The 13,280-nt window shown below is 42.1% G+C and overlaps 1 protein-coding gene across 9 annotated transcripts in view; it reads right to left on the bottom strand.

The window, feature by feature from the left end:
* LIN7A (lin-7 cell polarity scaffold A) overlaps positions 1-13,280 on the bottom strand; it is an 81,918-nt gene that overhangs the window by 17,794 nt on the left and 50,844 nt on the right. For all 9 annotated transcript variants that reach the window (XM_048835695.2, XM_075124321.1, XM_048835688.2 and 6 more), the window contains one exon: positions 1,094-1,165. In XM_048835695.2, the coding sequence (XP_048691652.1) occupies positions 1,094-1,165 (72 nt within the window). The remainder of the gene's footprint in view (positions 1-1,093; positions 1,166-13,280) is intronic.

The raw sequence follows: 13,280 nt of genomic DNA, 5'->3' as shown, positions 1-13,280 counted from the left end.
ACCTTTACAAATCTACATTGTTCATTTGAAGTTTCAAGAAAAAGGTTAACTTGTAAGAAAAAGCCGAACTCAATATAACAAAAATAAAATAAAAAATCAAATGTAGGAAAATATGTTGCTTACTGTACGGTAGGCTAATTATTTTAAACGTACTGGTTACCATAGGGAACATTTTTCTGAGATCCTGCTGAGATCCTGTAGGTGTCTTTTATACATATTTCTGATTTGTCTGTTTTTACTATTGTCGGGGGGGGGGGTGTTTGCTTCTTTTCCCCTAGTGTAGATTTACAAGGGTGTAATCACACTAAAGCTAGTGAAATTTTGCCATTGACTTCCCTGGGGGAAGGATTAGGTCTTAATGAATTATTTTCCTGAAAAAATACCATGGCTTTCCTAGAATACACTTACTGCACGATATGTACATAACCTGTTTACCAAGTGGTAGGTAATCTTCTTTTACCATTTGGTGCACAGGGAGTTAATTCCATGATGAAGCCCTGTTGGAAGCAATTATTTTTGTTCATGCACTGAAAACACAAAGCATATTACATATTGGGTACAATAGGGATTCTTCCATTGATACAGGGGAATTCACACATCGTTACCACTCACTTTTATCAGACTTACATACTTGGGCCCTGTTTTTCAGAAGTGATGGGCACCCACAGCTCCCATTGACTTCAATTGGAGTCTTCTGTGCTCAGCACCTCTGAAAATCCTACATGCATTGATTGGAGGCTAGACCACCTGCTACTTGGGATGAGCCCTATAGGAGAATTTGTCATGAAAATATTGATATTCCAGGTTTAATTCTACAGAATGAACCAGTAGATTTGCTTTTGCAAACTGATTTTTCAATAAACCACCAAATCCCATGATATCATTCTCTTTTCTTAAGCTACAGAAGCAGCACAAAGGTTAAATTTGCCATTAGGATTGTTACCTGGGAAGTAGCACTGGTTCTAGACTCTGGGCTGCCACTGATGTCTAAATTTTCTTACAGAGCACACACGAATACCTGAAACACACACGCACACAGTCAATTACTAGGTCACTTTGGTAACAGGTACTTCAATAGTTGCACAGGTCTTACCTTTGCAGTGGCCCTGGCACGGAATTCTGGGCAGCCATTAACAGTTATGGTTTCATGCATATATTGATATACCTAAAATGTTCATGGAAACAAAGAGGAATTAATTATAGGAACAAAACCTTAATTTATTTTACCCTATCCAGGATACTCTTTCCATCATAAGATGGCTTCATTGATGTTCCATTAATACAATTAGAGAATCCTGTGTTTGTTGCCCTAGCTGTACATTTAGTTTCCTTGAAGACAATCTTTGCAATCCTCCCTCTAAGCCTCCCAAAACTGCTCTCTCCCCATCTATGGGTCCACAATTTTATAGAGCCAATCCCTATTCCATCAGTGGCCACCTTCTGGCCATGTCTGCCTTGGACTGTGTCCATTGTCTCTGACAGAAACTTGTTGAGTTTCTGTGACCTCTGAACCCCCTCAAGAATTGGGAAGTCAGGAGGCGGAAGTAAAACAAACAAACAAAAAAACCCCAATCCACTTTCCTCGTAGGGTCTGTGGAGGGAAGTCCAAATTAAATCTCAGGGAATTTAATTGTACAATGTGGGCATCGTCGCTCAGTGCTACAGACCTTCGCTGTCTAAGTTGGGGTGGTGTTGAATTTAATCTTCGCTGTAACCTACTGTCATTAATCTGTCATGACAAATGGTGGGGAATAAGGGATGGCAATCTGGGCAGTAGGTTAGGAATGGTTAACATTGGGGATGGCCCTTTATGGATTGGGATCCTATGTTGCCACAGAAGTTGTATAAGGTGAAGAATCCCAATAGCTGTAACTTTCTGCACAATGTTCTCTTCCTTGCTCCTCTTTCTCTTGCCCCAACCCTCCCTTTTCATCCTTCCCACTTAAATCTTCTCTCTTAAAGAATACGGAGATGGCATCTTCTCTCATGGCGTTATCCTGGGTCCCTCGGAATGGGTGCAGAGTGGAGGTGATGGAGTTCTGATACCCTGCCCTGGTGATGAACACCCTTTTTATTTTATTTTTTTAAAAAAACTAGATAGTCGGTGAGTGGCTGTTGGGAGCTGTAGATAAGCAGAGGCAGTAAAGGCTCAGGCAGCAACAGAAGAAACAGAGCCTGGGTGCCAGTTGCACTACCCCCTTCCCTCATCCCCCCTGGTAGCTCAAACCACATGCACAACTCATCAGTGTGGGTTAGAGAGGATAGTCTGTTCTACCTAGGTAGCTGCCATCTTTAGGCAACAGATGTTGGGATTCACAGGCAGCCTGGCAGGACAGAACACTGCTAGGAAAAAATTGAATTTGAAAAAAAAAATTTGAATTGTGGAACATCCCACATAATGCCTAACATCTGAAAGGTACGGTTAGAATCCCTGTGCTGGAAATGGCTCAACTTGATTATCATACACACTGTAAGGAGAGTGATCACTTTAGATAAGCTATTACCAACAGGAGAGTGGGGAGGGGGGAGAGAAAACCTTTTGTAGTGGTAAACACCCATTTTTTCATGGTTTGTATGTATAAGAACATCTTCTGTATTTTCCACAGTATGCATCTGATGAAGTGAGCTGTAGCTCACGAAAGCTTATGCTCAAATAAATTGGTTAGTCTCTAAGGTGCCACAAGTACTCCTTTTCTTTTTTTGATAACCTTCTGTGTAATGTTTACAAGGAAATATTCATTAACCACATGTAATTCCTCCGTTAGCTGTTCTCTTACAAAGCCAGAGGTTTTGCCAGTTCTTGTAATTTGTCTTGAGCAAGAGTAATAAAATTCAAAAGGAGTGTCTTATTTCTGTGGAAACTTGGACAGACAATTAGTATCTCTTGTGGCTTGCCTGTTCTGAAAAAATCAGTTGGCCCCCTAAGTATTTCCAGCTGTACTGGGAAAAATCTACAGAATGCCCTTTCTGTATCTGATATACAATTCAGTATTTTTCTATAGCATTGTTTATACAGTTTCATATTGCACAGATTAATTTGTATGTATAAATGTGGAATAAATTTTACATTTGCAGTTACACTGTACCACACAGGTAGCATGTGCAGATGTGGTGGGAGAGAGAGGAAGAAGGATGCAATGGCTAAGTTTTGGGATGGAGCAGGATTCTTTTTGTTTGTTTGTTTGTTTTTGTTTATTTATTTGTTTATTTATTTTTTTAATATGAGAGTAGAAGCTGCCCCAATGAAGAGGGGAGAATGCAATGTGCAGGTAGGTGGATATCAAGGGAATGGCAAAACAAGGGAAGGGGCTATCCAATAGATAATTGAAATTGTTTATAGCATCCAAATGTGGTAGGCACTTTCCTACAGAGTGGAGAACTCTTTGATTATCACCAGCATAGAAATCATACTAGGGCTAAATTCTGAACAGTAGTGTCTAATGACAGATTAAGAGAACAGGATGAAATCTTTTGCCCATCTCTTGTTAGGGTGACATTCTGACCCTGTTGAAAAGTACAAATGTACATTGACTTCAGTAGGGCCAAGATATCACCCTAAAACTTAAAAATAAATAAATAAATAACAATAACAGAGTACTGAGATCACTGACTCAGTAATCATTTTGAAACTTCCTTTTTTGTTTACATTGGGTGGAACAGGGGTTAAAAGTACATAATTAGCATTGCTTTAGGTAGCTCAGTTTAGTGCTTCTAAATATTAAGCTGTAGGAATACAGTAGAACCTTAGAGTTACGAACACGTCGGGAATGGGGGTTGTTCGTAACTCTGAAATGTTCATAACTCTGAACAAAACATTATGGTTGTTCTTTCAAAAGTTTATAACTGAACATTGACTCAATATAGCTTTGAAACTTTATTATGCAAAAGAAAAATGCTGCTCCCCCCCCCTTTTAAAGTAGTTTACATTTAACACAGTACTGTACTGTATTTGCTTTTTTGTCTCTGCTGCTGCCTGTTCCAGTTCCAAATGAGGCATGTGGTTGACTGGTCAGTTCATAACTCTGAGGTTCTACTGTATAGGATTTACCATATCAGATCAAATTACTACCCCGCTTCAGGCATCCAGCGTCCAGTGTGTACTGTTGCTTCAAAACCAATAATGCACTGAGCCAATTACACAATGCTGTATGTTCTTCATACTCTCATATCTGTTTTATCTAGAAGCATGAGATCTGATTACCCTTACTATCATTGCTTGCACAACTACAAATGTTGCAGACCACAAATTAACAATATTTGGCTGACTTAAAGATCTATGATGACAGTGAATTGTGTTGAGAATTAACCACAGCATTCTATCAAGCTAAATCCTAAGAAGTTATTTGCGACATTGATTATGTAGCTTGGAGAAGCCAAGGGGTGGTGGGTATTCTTATCAACGTGTATATGGCAGGTTGAGGCAGAGGTACATAGGAAACTTAAGTGAATGCTGATGAGAGAACGAGGCTTTTAGAATGCATTGAGTCAATGTAATGTTTGTCTTTCTGTCTGTCTTTCTGCAATCAGACATGCAAAAGCAAGAACTTCAAATCTTTCCATTCAATGAAAATTTTTTTAAATTAGCAAATTTAAGATGGTGTTCTCTAAAGAATTGTCAGTATCACCATGGTGACCATAACATCTCTAATATAGTTCTATTCGGACAGGAATTTCTCTTGTAATTTAAAACCCTTTCACTACAAACAGTTGATGCTATTACCCTTGAATATCAGCTTGATGAAACAAGCAAATCCAGTTACCCTATGTGATTGTCACATAATGCTTAATATAATTTGAGATTAAGAGAGATAAAATATACATCTAAATTACTTTCACATTATTAAGTTAAACAAAACAATAAAAGGATTAACTATACCTGTTCCAACAAGCCCTTGAGGCTTTTAGTATGTTACAGATTACTTGTTGTAACATCATATACAAAGCATATAGAGCTCCATAAATAACTATCAAATGTCTGTAGCCACAATATCTCTTTTATCTAAATTATCTCAGTATCACCTCAGACATTTAGATTGTATTATGCACAGAGAAATGGACATAAGCAATCCATTCTGTTGCCTATCCTATGTGTACAGATACACTAAAAATGTTCTTTGTTCTCAAGGTAAAGAAGATCATTTTTATTCTCAGAAGGGAACATGACTTTTTTTTTTTTTCCAACACACATTATATGTCAAGGACCAGAAATAGTTTTAAAAATCTTATTGCCAATTCCAACATGAGCAATACATCCAATGAAAGATTTCTTAACAAACTGCAATTCTCATAAATATAACAGAATTTTTTAGAAGACTCACCAAAGATTTACTCAGCTAAAACATCACTCATGGCAAATCAAAGATGATGACAAAGGTACAGTACCATAATTACAAGTGTCTGAATTAATCTTTAGGGATATTTATTAAAGAGGTCTTTGAAAATGATGTCCTATGGTGCCCATGAAACACCAATCATCTCGAAAGACCATGTGGGATCCAGTTTAATGTGCCATGTCTTTTTTCTCATTTCAGTGGAAAAGCAAACAGACTATAATTGCTTTCATTTTAATCTTTTTTTCTCCAACAAAAATAATGTGAATATACAAACCAAGAAGAAGTCAAATGTTCAATTTAATTTAAAGATGTTTGCCAATCTAACTATCCATATAAAAAGAAAAATCCCTATGTTTTCCAAATAATATTGCAGGGTTATAGCCAAGAGGTTTTCCTTGCCACCAAAGTGAACTTTAAACTATAATAAAGTATCATCAATAAGATGAGGCACTGAGACATGAGGAAGTAGCATGAACATTACTAGATTGCAAAGTACTTGTGTGTATGGTTGGTGCAATGGTGGCCTGTTCCTTAAAGGGCCTGGGGCCTGGTCAGTTTTCAGACCTACTGGAAAGGGAGTGAGTGATTATAAAAGCCAGCAAGTGGCTCATTTGAGGGGGAAGGGCAGGGAGACGCTGCAGGAAGGGGCAGGGTCCTTCAGGAGCCCCTGTACAAGGAAGGCAGGCTCCATGTGGTAAGTCCTGGGACTTGCGGCTGGCTAGTAAGCCCCAGCTGACAGTCTCCGTTTTCCTTTTAGGAGTTTGTGGACATTCAGACAATAAATGGAGCCCAAAGCCAAGGCCTACAGACTAATTTGGTATGGCTGATAATTCCTCAGGCTGATGATGAAGCAAGTATCTTATAGCTAGTTTTTAAAAGTTTAAAGTGCCTAAAATTCTTGATGGATACTGGTAAATAAATAACTACTGAAGACCAGGATGCGTAAGAGCTTCATTGACTGGTACTGTCCACTGTAGTAGATGCACTACACGGAAACCTTCATTTTAACATGAAGGAAAGTAAAAATGGTTACTCTTTAACATTCATTGTGCTGTCTGTTTCAAGAAAAGCTTCTAAAGCCAGGTATTTACTGTGCAATATTTAGTTCTTAATCTAAAATACTGAAAATGAATGTCACTGAAGCTGCAAAGGCTGTTTTGGAGGCACAGGGTTGGAAGGGCACTAGAGAATACAATTGTAGTAGCAACTGAGAGGATGGGAAAAGACCACAAAAGAAACTGGGGAAGCCATCCCCACAAGCAATTAATAAAGATGGAGCTGCAGGTGAACAACAAAGAGCTGCAATTGTAGGTTAAATGGTGACATTTCACCTTTTCTTTGGGGGAAAAAAAAAGATTTCTAGGAAGAATGTCAACTCCCACATGTGAACGTTCATGAAGCAAAAATGTGATGTATGTAGGTATTTATTTTTTATTCATGCAGCTCTAATTTGTGGTATGGAGCCAGAAATACCCAGCTTTGTGTTCCACTTTCATATGCCACACACAGTACAACACTCTTATCGAGAAGCACTCCAGATAGCATGAATATAGTATTCAGCCACCATTTATGTAGCTTGTACAGTTAGGAGCCTTAGCTATAATAAACTAGGTAGGAGCTTTAGCTATAATAAGCTAAAGCTGCTCCCTCACAGGACTTGGCAGAAACCGAGGGAGGGAAGTCCTAGCAATGCATGCTGTTCTTTGCGGTGAATCCCCATTGTGGCGCAGGAGCTTTAGCTGTCACAAAGAGGTGTACATTATAATAATAAGTACCTAGATCTTACATAGTGCTTTGGATCAGTAGCTCTCATAGCATTTTACAAAGGAGGTCAGGATCATTATCCCCTGTTTTCAGACAGGGAAACCAAGGCACAGTCAGTAGATGTGACTTTCCCAAGATCCTCAGCAGGCCAATGGCAGAGCCAGGAATAGAACATAGGTGGCCCCAGTCTCAGTCCAGTGCTCTGTCCACTAGCCTCACAGCCTTCTGTTACATCACATTCTTTCTTCCTCTGGCCTACAAGCACTAGAGGATAGCTTGGTGACAGAAGCTACTGCACAAAACAGTGTAATGTGGACTGAGAATGCAGACTGGCCTACTGAAGTCCTGGTGAAGCTGTGGGAAGACCCTTAGAAAGTGTAATGCAGTCAAAGCTCTGTTGCATGAGGGACACGATCAGAACCATTCTGTAATAGCCTGTGTGGCAGTGTGTTTACTGCTTGAGTCCTAGAAGTTACAATTTAAATAGAGACTTCGCTCAGTTAACCCCTTTAAAAGGCGGGTGTTTCTTCCAGTGGTGAAATGTTACCAATATGGGTTCCACCCTATTCATAGCAATAACAGCACATTCAGAGGACTTTAGATTGCTTCAGTCTGAAAAATGAAGGCCAAAGGAAAAAAAAAGGCAAGAAACAGAAACAAAATTTTGGAGGGGAGAAAAAAAGATGTATTTATAGAATTAGAGGACAAACTAGGACAAATTATAAAGAAATTGAGAGTGGCAAACTACAGGCCCAGATGAAGTTCTTAAGGATTCTAAAGAAAGCAGCAAGCTATTTAAAATACATCTGTAAATATAAGAGTACTTGAGGACTACTAATGGATGGTCACTTATTTCTATAGTATCCAAATCATGTTAGGTGCTTTATAAACAGAAACACAAGATCCTTGCTCCATGGAGATCACAAACTAAAGAGAAACAGAAATGAAGGATGGAGGATAGAATGCAACAAAAGCAAAGTGACTGAGCAGTGAGGTTTAGCACCTGTTTCATTGCTGCCAGGACTTGGTTTAGGTTTTACTAGACTTTGACTTTAATGCTTCAGTGAGGGGAAGTCCAGGGAGTTTTAGAACTTTTGAAAAAAAGTGTGTTTTAATGAGAGCTAGACATGCTAGACAGTGCTGGGGAAGAGTTTCAGATGCAGAGAGCACCAGGAGTTGAATGGGAGGAGGACAGAAATGAGGCAGTTAGTTGTGGAGTGTTCACACATTCCTTCATGCCACAAAAACAGATGATGGCAGACCAGTAGGCAGGAGCTGAGCTGTACAGCACTATTTCTGTAGACTTTTCTCTCTAGCATCCAAAAGAACATAAGAATGGCCATACTGGGTCAGACCAAAGGTCCATCCAGCCCAGTATCCTGTCTACTGACACTGGCCAATGCCAGGTGCCCCAGAGGGAGTGAACTTAAAAGGTGATGATCAAGTGAGCTCTCTCCTGACAAACAGAGGCTAGGGACACCATTCCTTACCCATCCTGGCTAATAGCCCTTAATGGACTTAACCTCCATGAATTTATCCTGTTCTCTTTTAAACCCTTTTATAGTCCTAGCCTTCACAACCTCCTCAGGCAAGGAGTTCTACAGGTTGACTGTGCACTGCGTGAAGAAGAATTTCCTTTTATTTGTTTTAAACCTGTTACCCATTAATTTCATTTGGTGGCCCCTAGTTCTTATACTATGGGAACAAGTAAATATCTTTTCCTTATTTACTTTCTCCACACCACTCATGATTTTATATACCTATATCATATCCCCCCTTAGTCTCCTCTTTTCCAAGCTGAAAATTCTTAGCCTCTTTAATCTCCCCTCATATGGGACCCGTTTCAAACCCCTAATCATTTTAGTTGCCCCTTTCTGAACCTTTTCTAATGCCAGTATATCTTTCTTGAGATGAGGGGACCACATCTATACGCAATATTCAAGATGTGGGCACACCATGGATTTATATAAGGGCCGTAAGATATTCTCCATCTTATTTGCTATCCCTTTTTTAATGATTGCTTTTTTGTTTGCTTTTTTGACTGCTACTGCACACTGCGTGGACATCTTCAGAGAACTATCCACGATGACTCCAAGATCTTTCTCCGGATTAGTTGTAGCTAAATTAGCCCCAATCATATTGTCTGTATAGTTGGGGTTATTTTTTCCAATGTGCATTACTTTACATTTATCCACATTAAATTTCATTTGCCATTTTGTTGCTCAATCACTTAGTTTTGTGAGATCTTTTTGAACTTCTTCACAGTCTGCTTTGTCCATATATGCTCTAGACACACTTTGAGTTGTCTCCACAGCTTAAACTCTTTTATAGTGTTTTTTAATAGATTAGGTTCTCAAGACCAACAATATTTGTGTAACACACAATTCAGTTTTTACCTCTCTGGATTGAGGTGAATGAAAAACATATCCCCAAGAAATGGAACAGATAGGCCCTCAAGATTAATATGGTGTATACATGTCACTGCTCATATCCTGTGAAAATAATCTTTTCTACAGAGCTACACCAAAACGAACATTAAAACTCAACAGCAAAATAGAGTATATATTTAACAACACTAACAGGTGATCTGAGAAAGAAGGTGATCTTGACTGTTGAAATATTGGTCCCAATAAAATTAAATTGATTAGAACAGGATTCATAATATGGACTTTCCTCCTTGTTTGCAATTAAATGACATTCCTATGGCAACTACAGCAATTGCTTGGACGGAAGAAGAGTAGTCATGTATTTTTACCTGACTAGTATAAGTGTTTTTTTCCCTTTTTGGGAAAAAAGTTAATGGCAACATCTCCTCCTCTTGCTCATCATTTTATCTCCTTGCGCTCTCTCTCTACCTGTCCCCCTTCTACTCTAGTCTTTTTTTCTACTATCTGTTCTTTAACCTCTCCACTTTCATATGCTTCCGTGCTGCTTAGTTCCCTATTTCTTTTGCTCCTATGTATGTGCTATTTGGCTATATGATCCTCTAACCCCTGGACATAACTACCCTGAAGACTCCAGTCTCTGGGTTGACTCTTGCTTCTCTCCTCCAGCTACTATGTGGCACCAGGCTCTTATGAAGGTAGCTAAGCTGCACTCCCTCCCCTTCCCCCATTATTGTTTTTTAGGCCTCTAGTCACCTCTTCATAATAAAGAGCCTTGCACGTCTCTAGGGGCAATTAGAAACAAAGACAGTAGATGCCATGTAACCAGATAGCTCTCTGTGGAAAACCAACAAGTGCTCCAAGGACTGTCATTGGTGGACCATGGACCACAGTATGGGTGCTGCTGAGTTAAGACAGTACATTTTTTTTCTTTTATCTACTCTTACAAGTCTCCTGCTTGGGGACATGTTTTATGTTACAGGTTATCTGACTGTCCTTGTGCCAGGCTTCTCTTCCCCAGGAATGTTTAGCCTATGAACACTCTCTTTTAATTTCTACTTTCAAGTAATAAAAACAGGGATAGGTTATTGATTACAACTATTTCTGCACTTACACAAGAGTGCCAGTAAATGAGAATATGCAAAAGTAACAGCATCTGTTAAAGAAATGATTCAAGACACAAAAAAAGGTCCTTTACAGAAGTCACCAACTCAATGAGCATAAAAGGTTATCTCTGCCAATTATAAATATTTATGTAGATATTTTAGATCATATGGAAAAATTAAGGACTCCATGCCAAAACCAAATCAGAGACTAATCTATAAAGTTAGCAAGTCACAGATAAGTTATTTTTATTTAAAGAAAAAGGAAGGTAGGAAAAGGACAGTTACTTGTTCCGTAACTGGTATTCTTGAGATGTTGCTCATGTCTATTTCACAGTAGGTGTGCATGCACACCACATGCACCAGTGCTGGAAGTTTTTCCCTTAGGTACCTGTAGGGGGAGCACTGCTGCGACCCCAGGAGTGGAGCCTCTATAGCGCGCTATAAGGAGAGCCACGCGCTCTCCCCACCCTCGGTTCCTTCTTGCTGGACCAACTCTGACAGAGGGGAAGGAGGGCGGGATGTGGAATAGACAAGAGCAACACATCTCGAAGAACACCAGTTACTGAACAGGTAACTGTCCTTTCTTCTTCAAGTGCTTGCTCATGTGTATTCCACAGTAGGTGATTCCAAGCTATGTCTGATGGAGGTGGGTAGGAGTTCACAGAAGCACAGCTCTGCCGAAACCAGTGTCATCCCTAGCATGGGAGACAATCGCGTAGTGTGAGGTGAACCTGAGCCCTTGTCGAGTGCGCCCTCATGATAGGTGGTGAGGGAACCCCTGCTAGGTCGTAGCATGTGTAGATGCACTATGTAATCCACCGGGAAAGCCTCTGGGTGGAGATCGGTTGACTCTTCATGTGGTTGGCTGAAGCAACAAATTGTTGTGAAGACCTGTGGAATGGCTTAGTCCGATCCAGATAAAAAGCCAGTGCCCTACGCACATCGAGTGTATGGAGGCGGCGTTCCTCATTAGAGGCATGAGGTTTGGGGCAGAGGACAGGCAGGAAGATGTCCTGGCTCATGTGGAAGGTGGAGACCACTTTAGGGAGGAATGCAAGGTGTGGGCAGAGCTGAACCTTGTCCTTGTGAAAGACCGCGGCGGGGGAGGGGGGGTCACAAGTCAGGGCCCTGAGTTCCGAAACCTGCCAGGCTGACATGATAGCCACAAGGAAGGATGCCTTCCGTGATAGGTGAGACCAGGAGCATGTGGCCAGGGGCTCGAACGGGGGGCCCGTGAGGCGGGATAACACCAAGTTTAGATCCCACTGAGGAACGGGGGAATCTAGCATATGGAAAGAACTGGTCTAGCCCCTTGAGGAAACACCCGGTCATGGCATGGAAGAAAACCGAGCAGCCCTGGACCGGAAGATGGAATGCCGATATAGCCACCAGGTGCACTCTGATGGAGGAGGGTACCAGACCCTGAGTTCTAAGATGAAGGAGGTACTCAAAGATAAGTTGGAGTGGGGCAGACCCTGGGGAAGTACTCCACTCACCCGCCCACCTGGAGACCCTGGACCACTTCGCCAGGTAGGCTCGGAACGTGGATGGCTTCTTACTTTCTAGGAGGACACGCCTGACCCTTTCTGAACACCTTCTCTCCTCCGCATCTAGCCACTGAGCAGCCATGCTGTCAAATGGAGGGTGGCCAGGTTGGGGTGGAGGAGATGTCCCTGGTCCTGAGAGAGTAGGTCCAGGCGGAGCAGCAACGGCTGCAGAGGGGCCACCAGCAAGCCCAGGTGGGTCCCGTACCAATGCTGCTGGGGCGATCAGGAGGACGTGTGCCTTGTCCATTTTCATTTTCTCCAGGACCTTGCCGAAGAGGGGGAATGGGGGAAAGGCGTAGAGGAGTTGACCTGACCATGACAGGAGGAACGCATATGAGATGGCGTTCCTTCCCACTCCCCCGTGGAACAGAACCAGTGGCAACGCTGGTTCTGTCAGGTTGCAAACAGGTCTACTTGAGGAGTGCCCCACGCTCGGAAGAGCTGGTGAGTGACCTCCAAGTGGAGAGACCACTCATGTTGGGAGGAGAAAACCCTGCTCAGGTGATCGGCCTGTGTGTTCTTGACACCTGGCAGGTGGAAAGCCTTCAGGGAGATGTCATGGGCTATACAAAACTCCCAGAGCCTGAGGGCTTCCTGGCAGAGGGCCAAGGACCTCGCCCTGCCTTGCCTGTTGATGTAAAACATTGCGGGCGGTGTTGTCCGTGAGTACTCTGACCACCTTGCCACGCAGTTGTGGGCTGAACGCCACACAGGCTAAGCGTATTGCCCTGAGCTCCCTGACATTTATGTGAAGGGACAACTCCGAGGCCGACCACATCCGTTGGGTCTGTGAGTTCCTTATGTGAGCCCCCCCAGCCCAAGTCTGACACATCGGACACTAGGTCTAGCAATGGGGTTGGATCCCGGAAGTGAATCCCCTGGAGCATATTGATCAGGCAGGACCACCATTGTAGTGAGGCGATCACCGGTGCCGGTACCGTGAGGACTTTGTCCAGCCTGTCCCGGGCCTGGGAGAACTCTGAGGCCAGCCAGAGTTGAAGGGGTCTCATCCGAAGTCTGGCGTGGCAGACCACGTACGTGCACACTGCCATGTGGACCAGGAGCTGGAGGCATGCCCTGGCCATGACCGAGGCTATGAGCCCCTTAAGGGCTGGAACTTGCCCAGGGGAAGGGAGGCTGTGGGCT

This window comes from Caretta caretta, chromosome 1 (genome assembly GCF_965140235.1).
Source record: "Caretta caretta isolate rCarCar2 chromosome 1, rCarCar1.hap1, whole genome shotgun sequence".
Classification (NCBI taxonomy): Eukaryota; Metazoa; Chordata; order Testudines; family Cheloniidae; genus Caretta; species Caretta caretta.
Note: the sequence above shows the minus strand (reverse complement) of the source record. Positions and strands in the feature narration are given on the sequence as shown.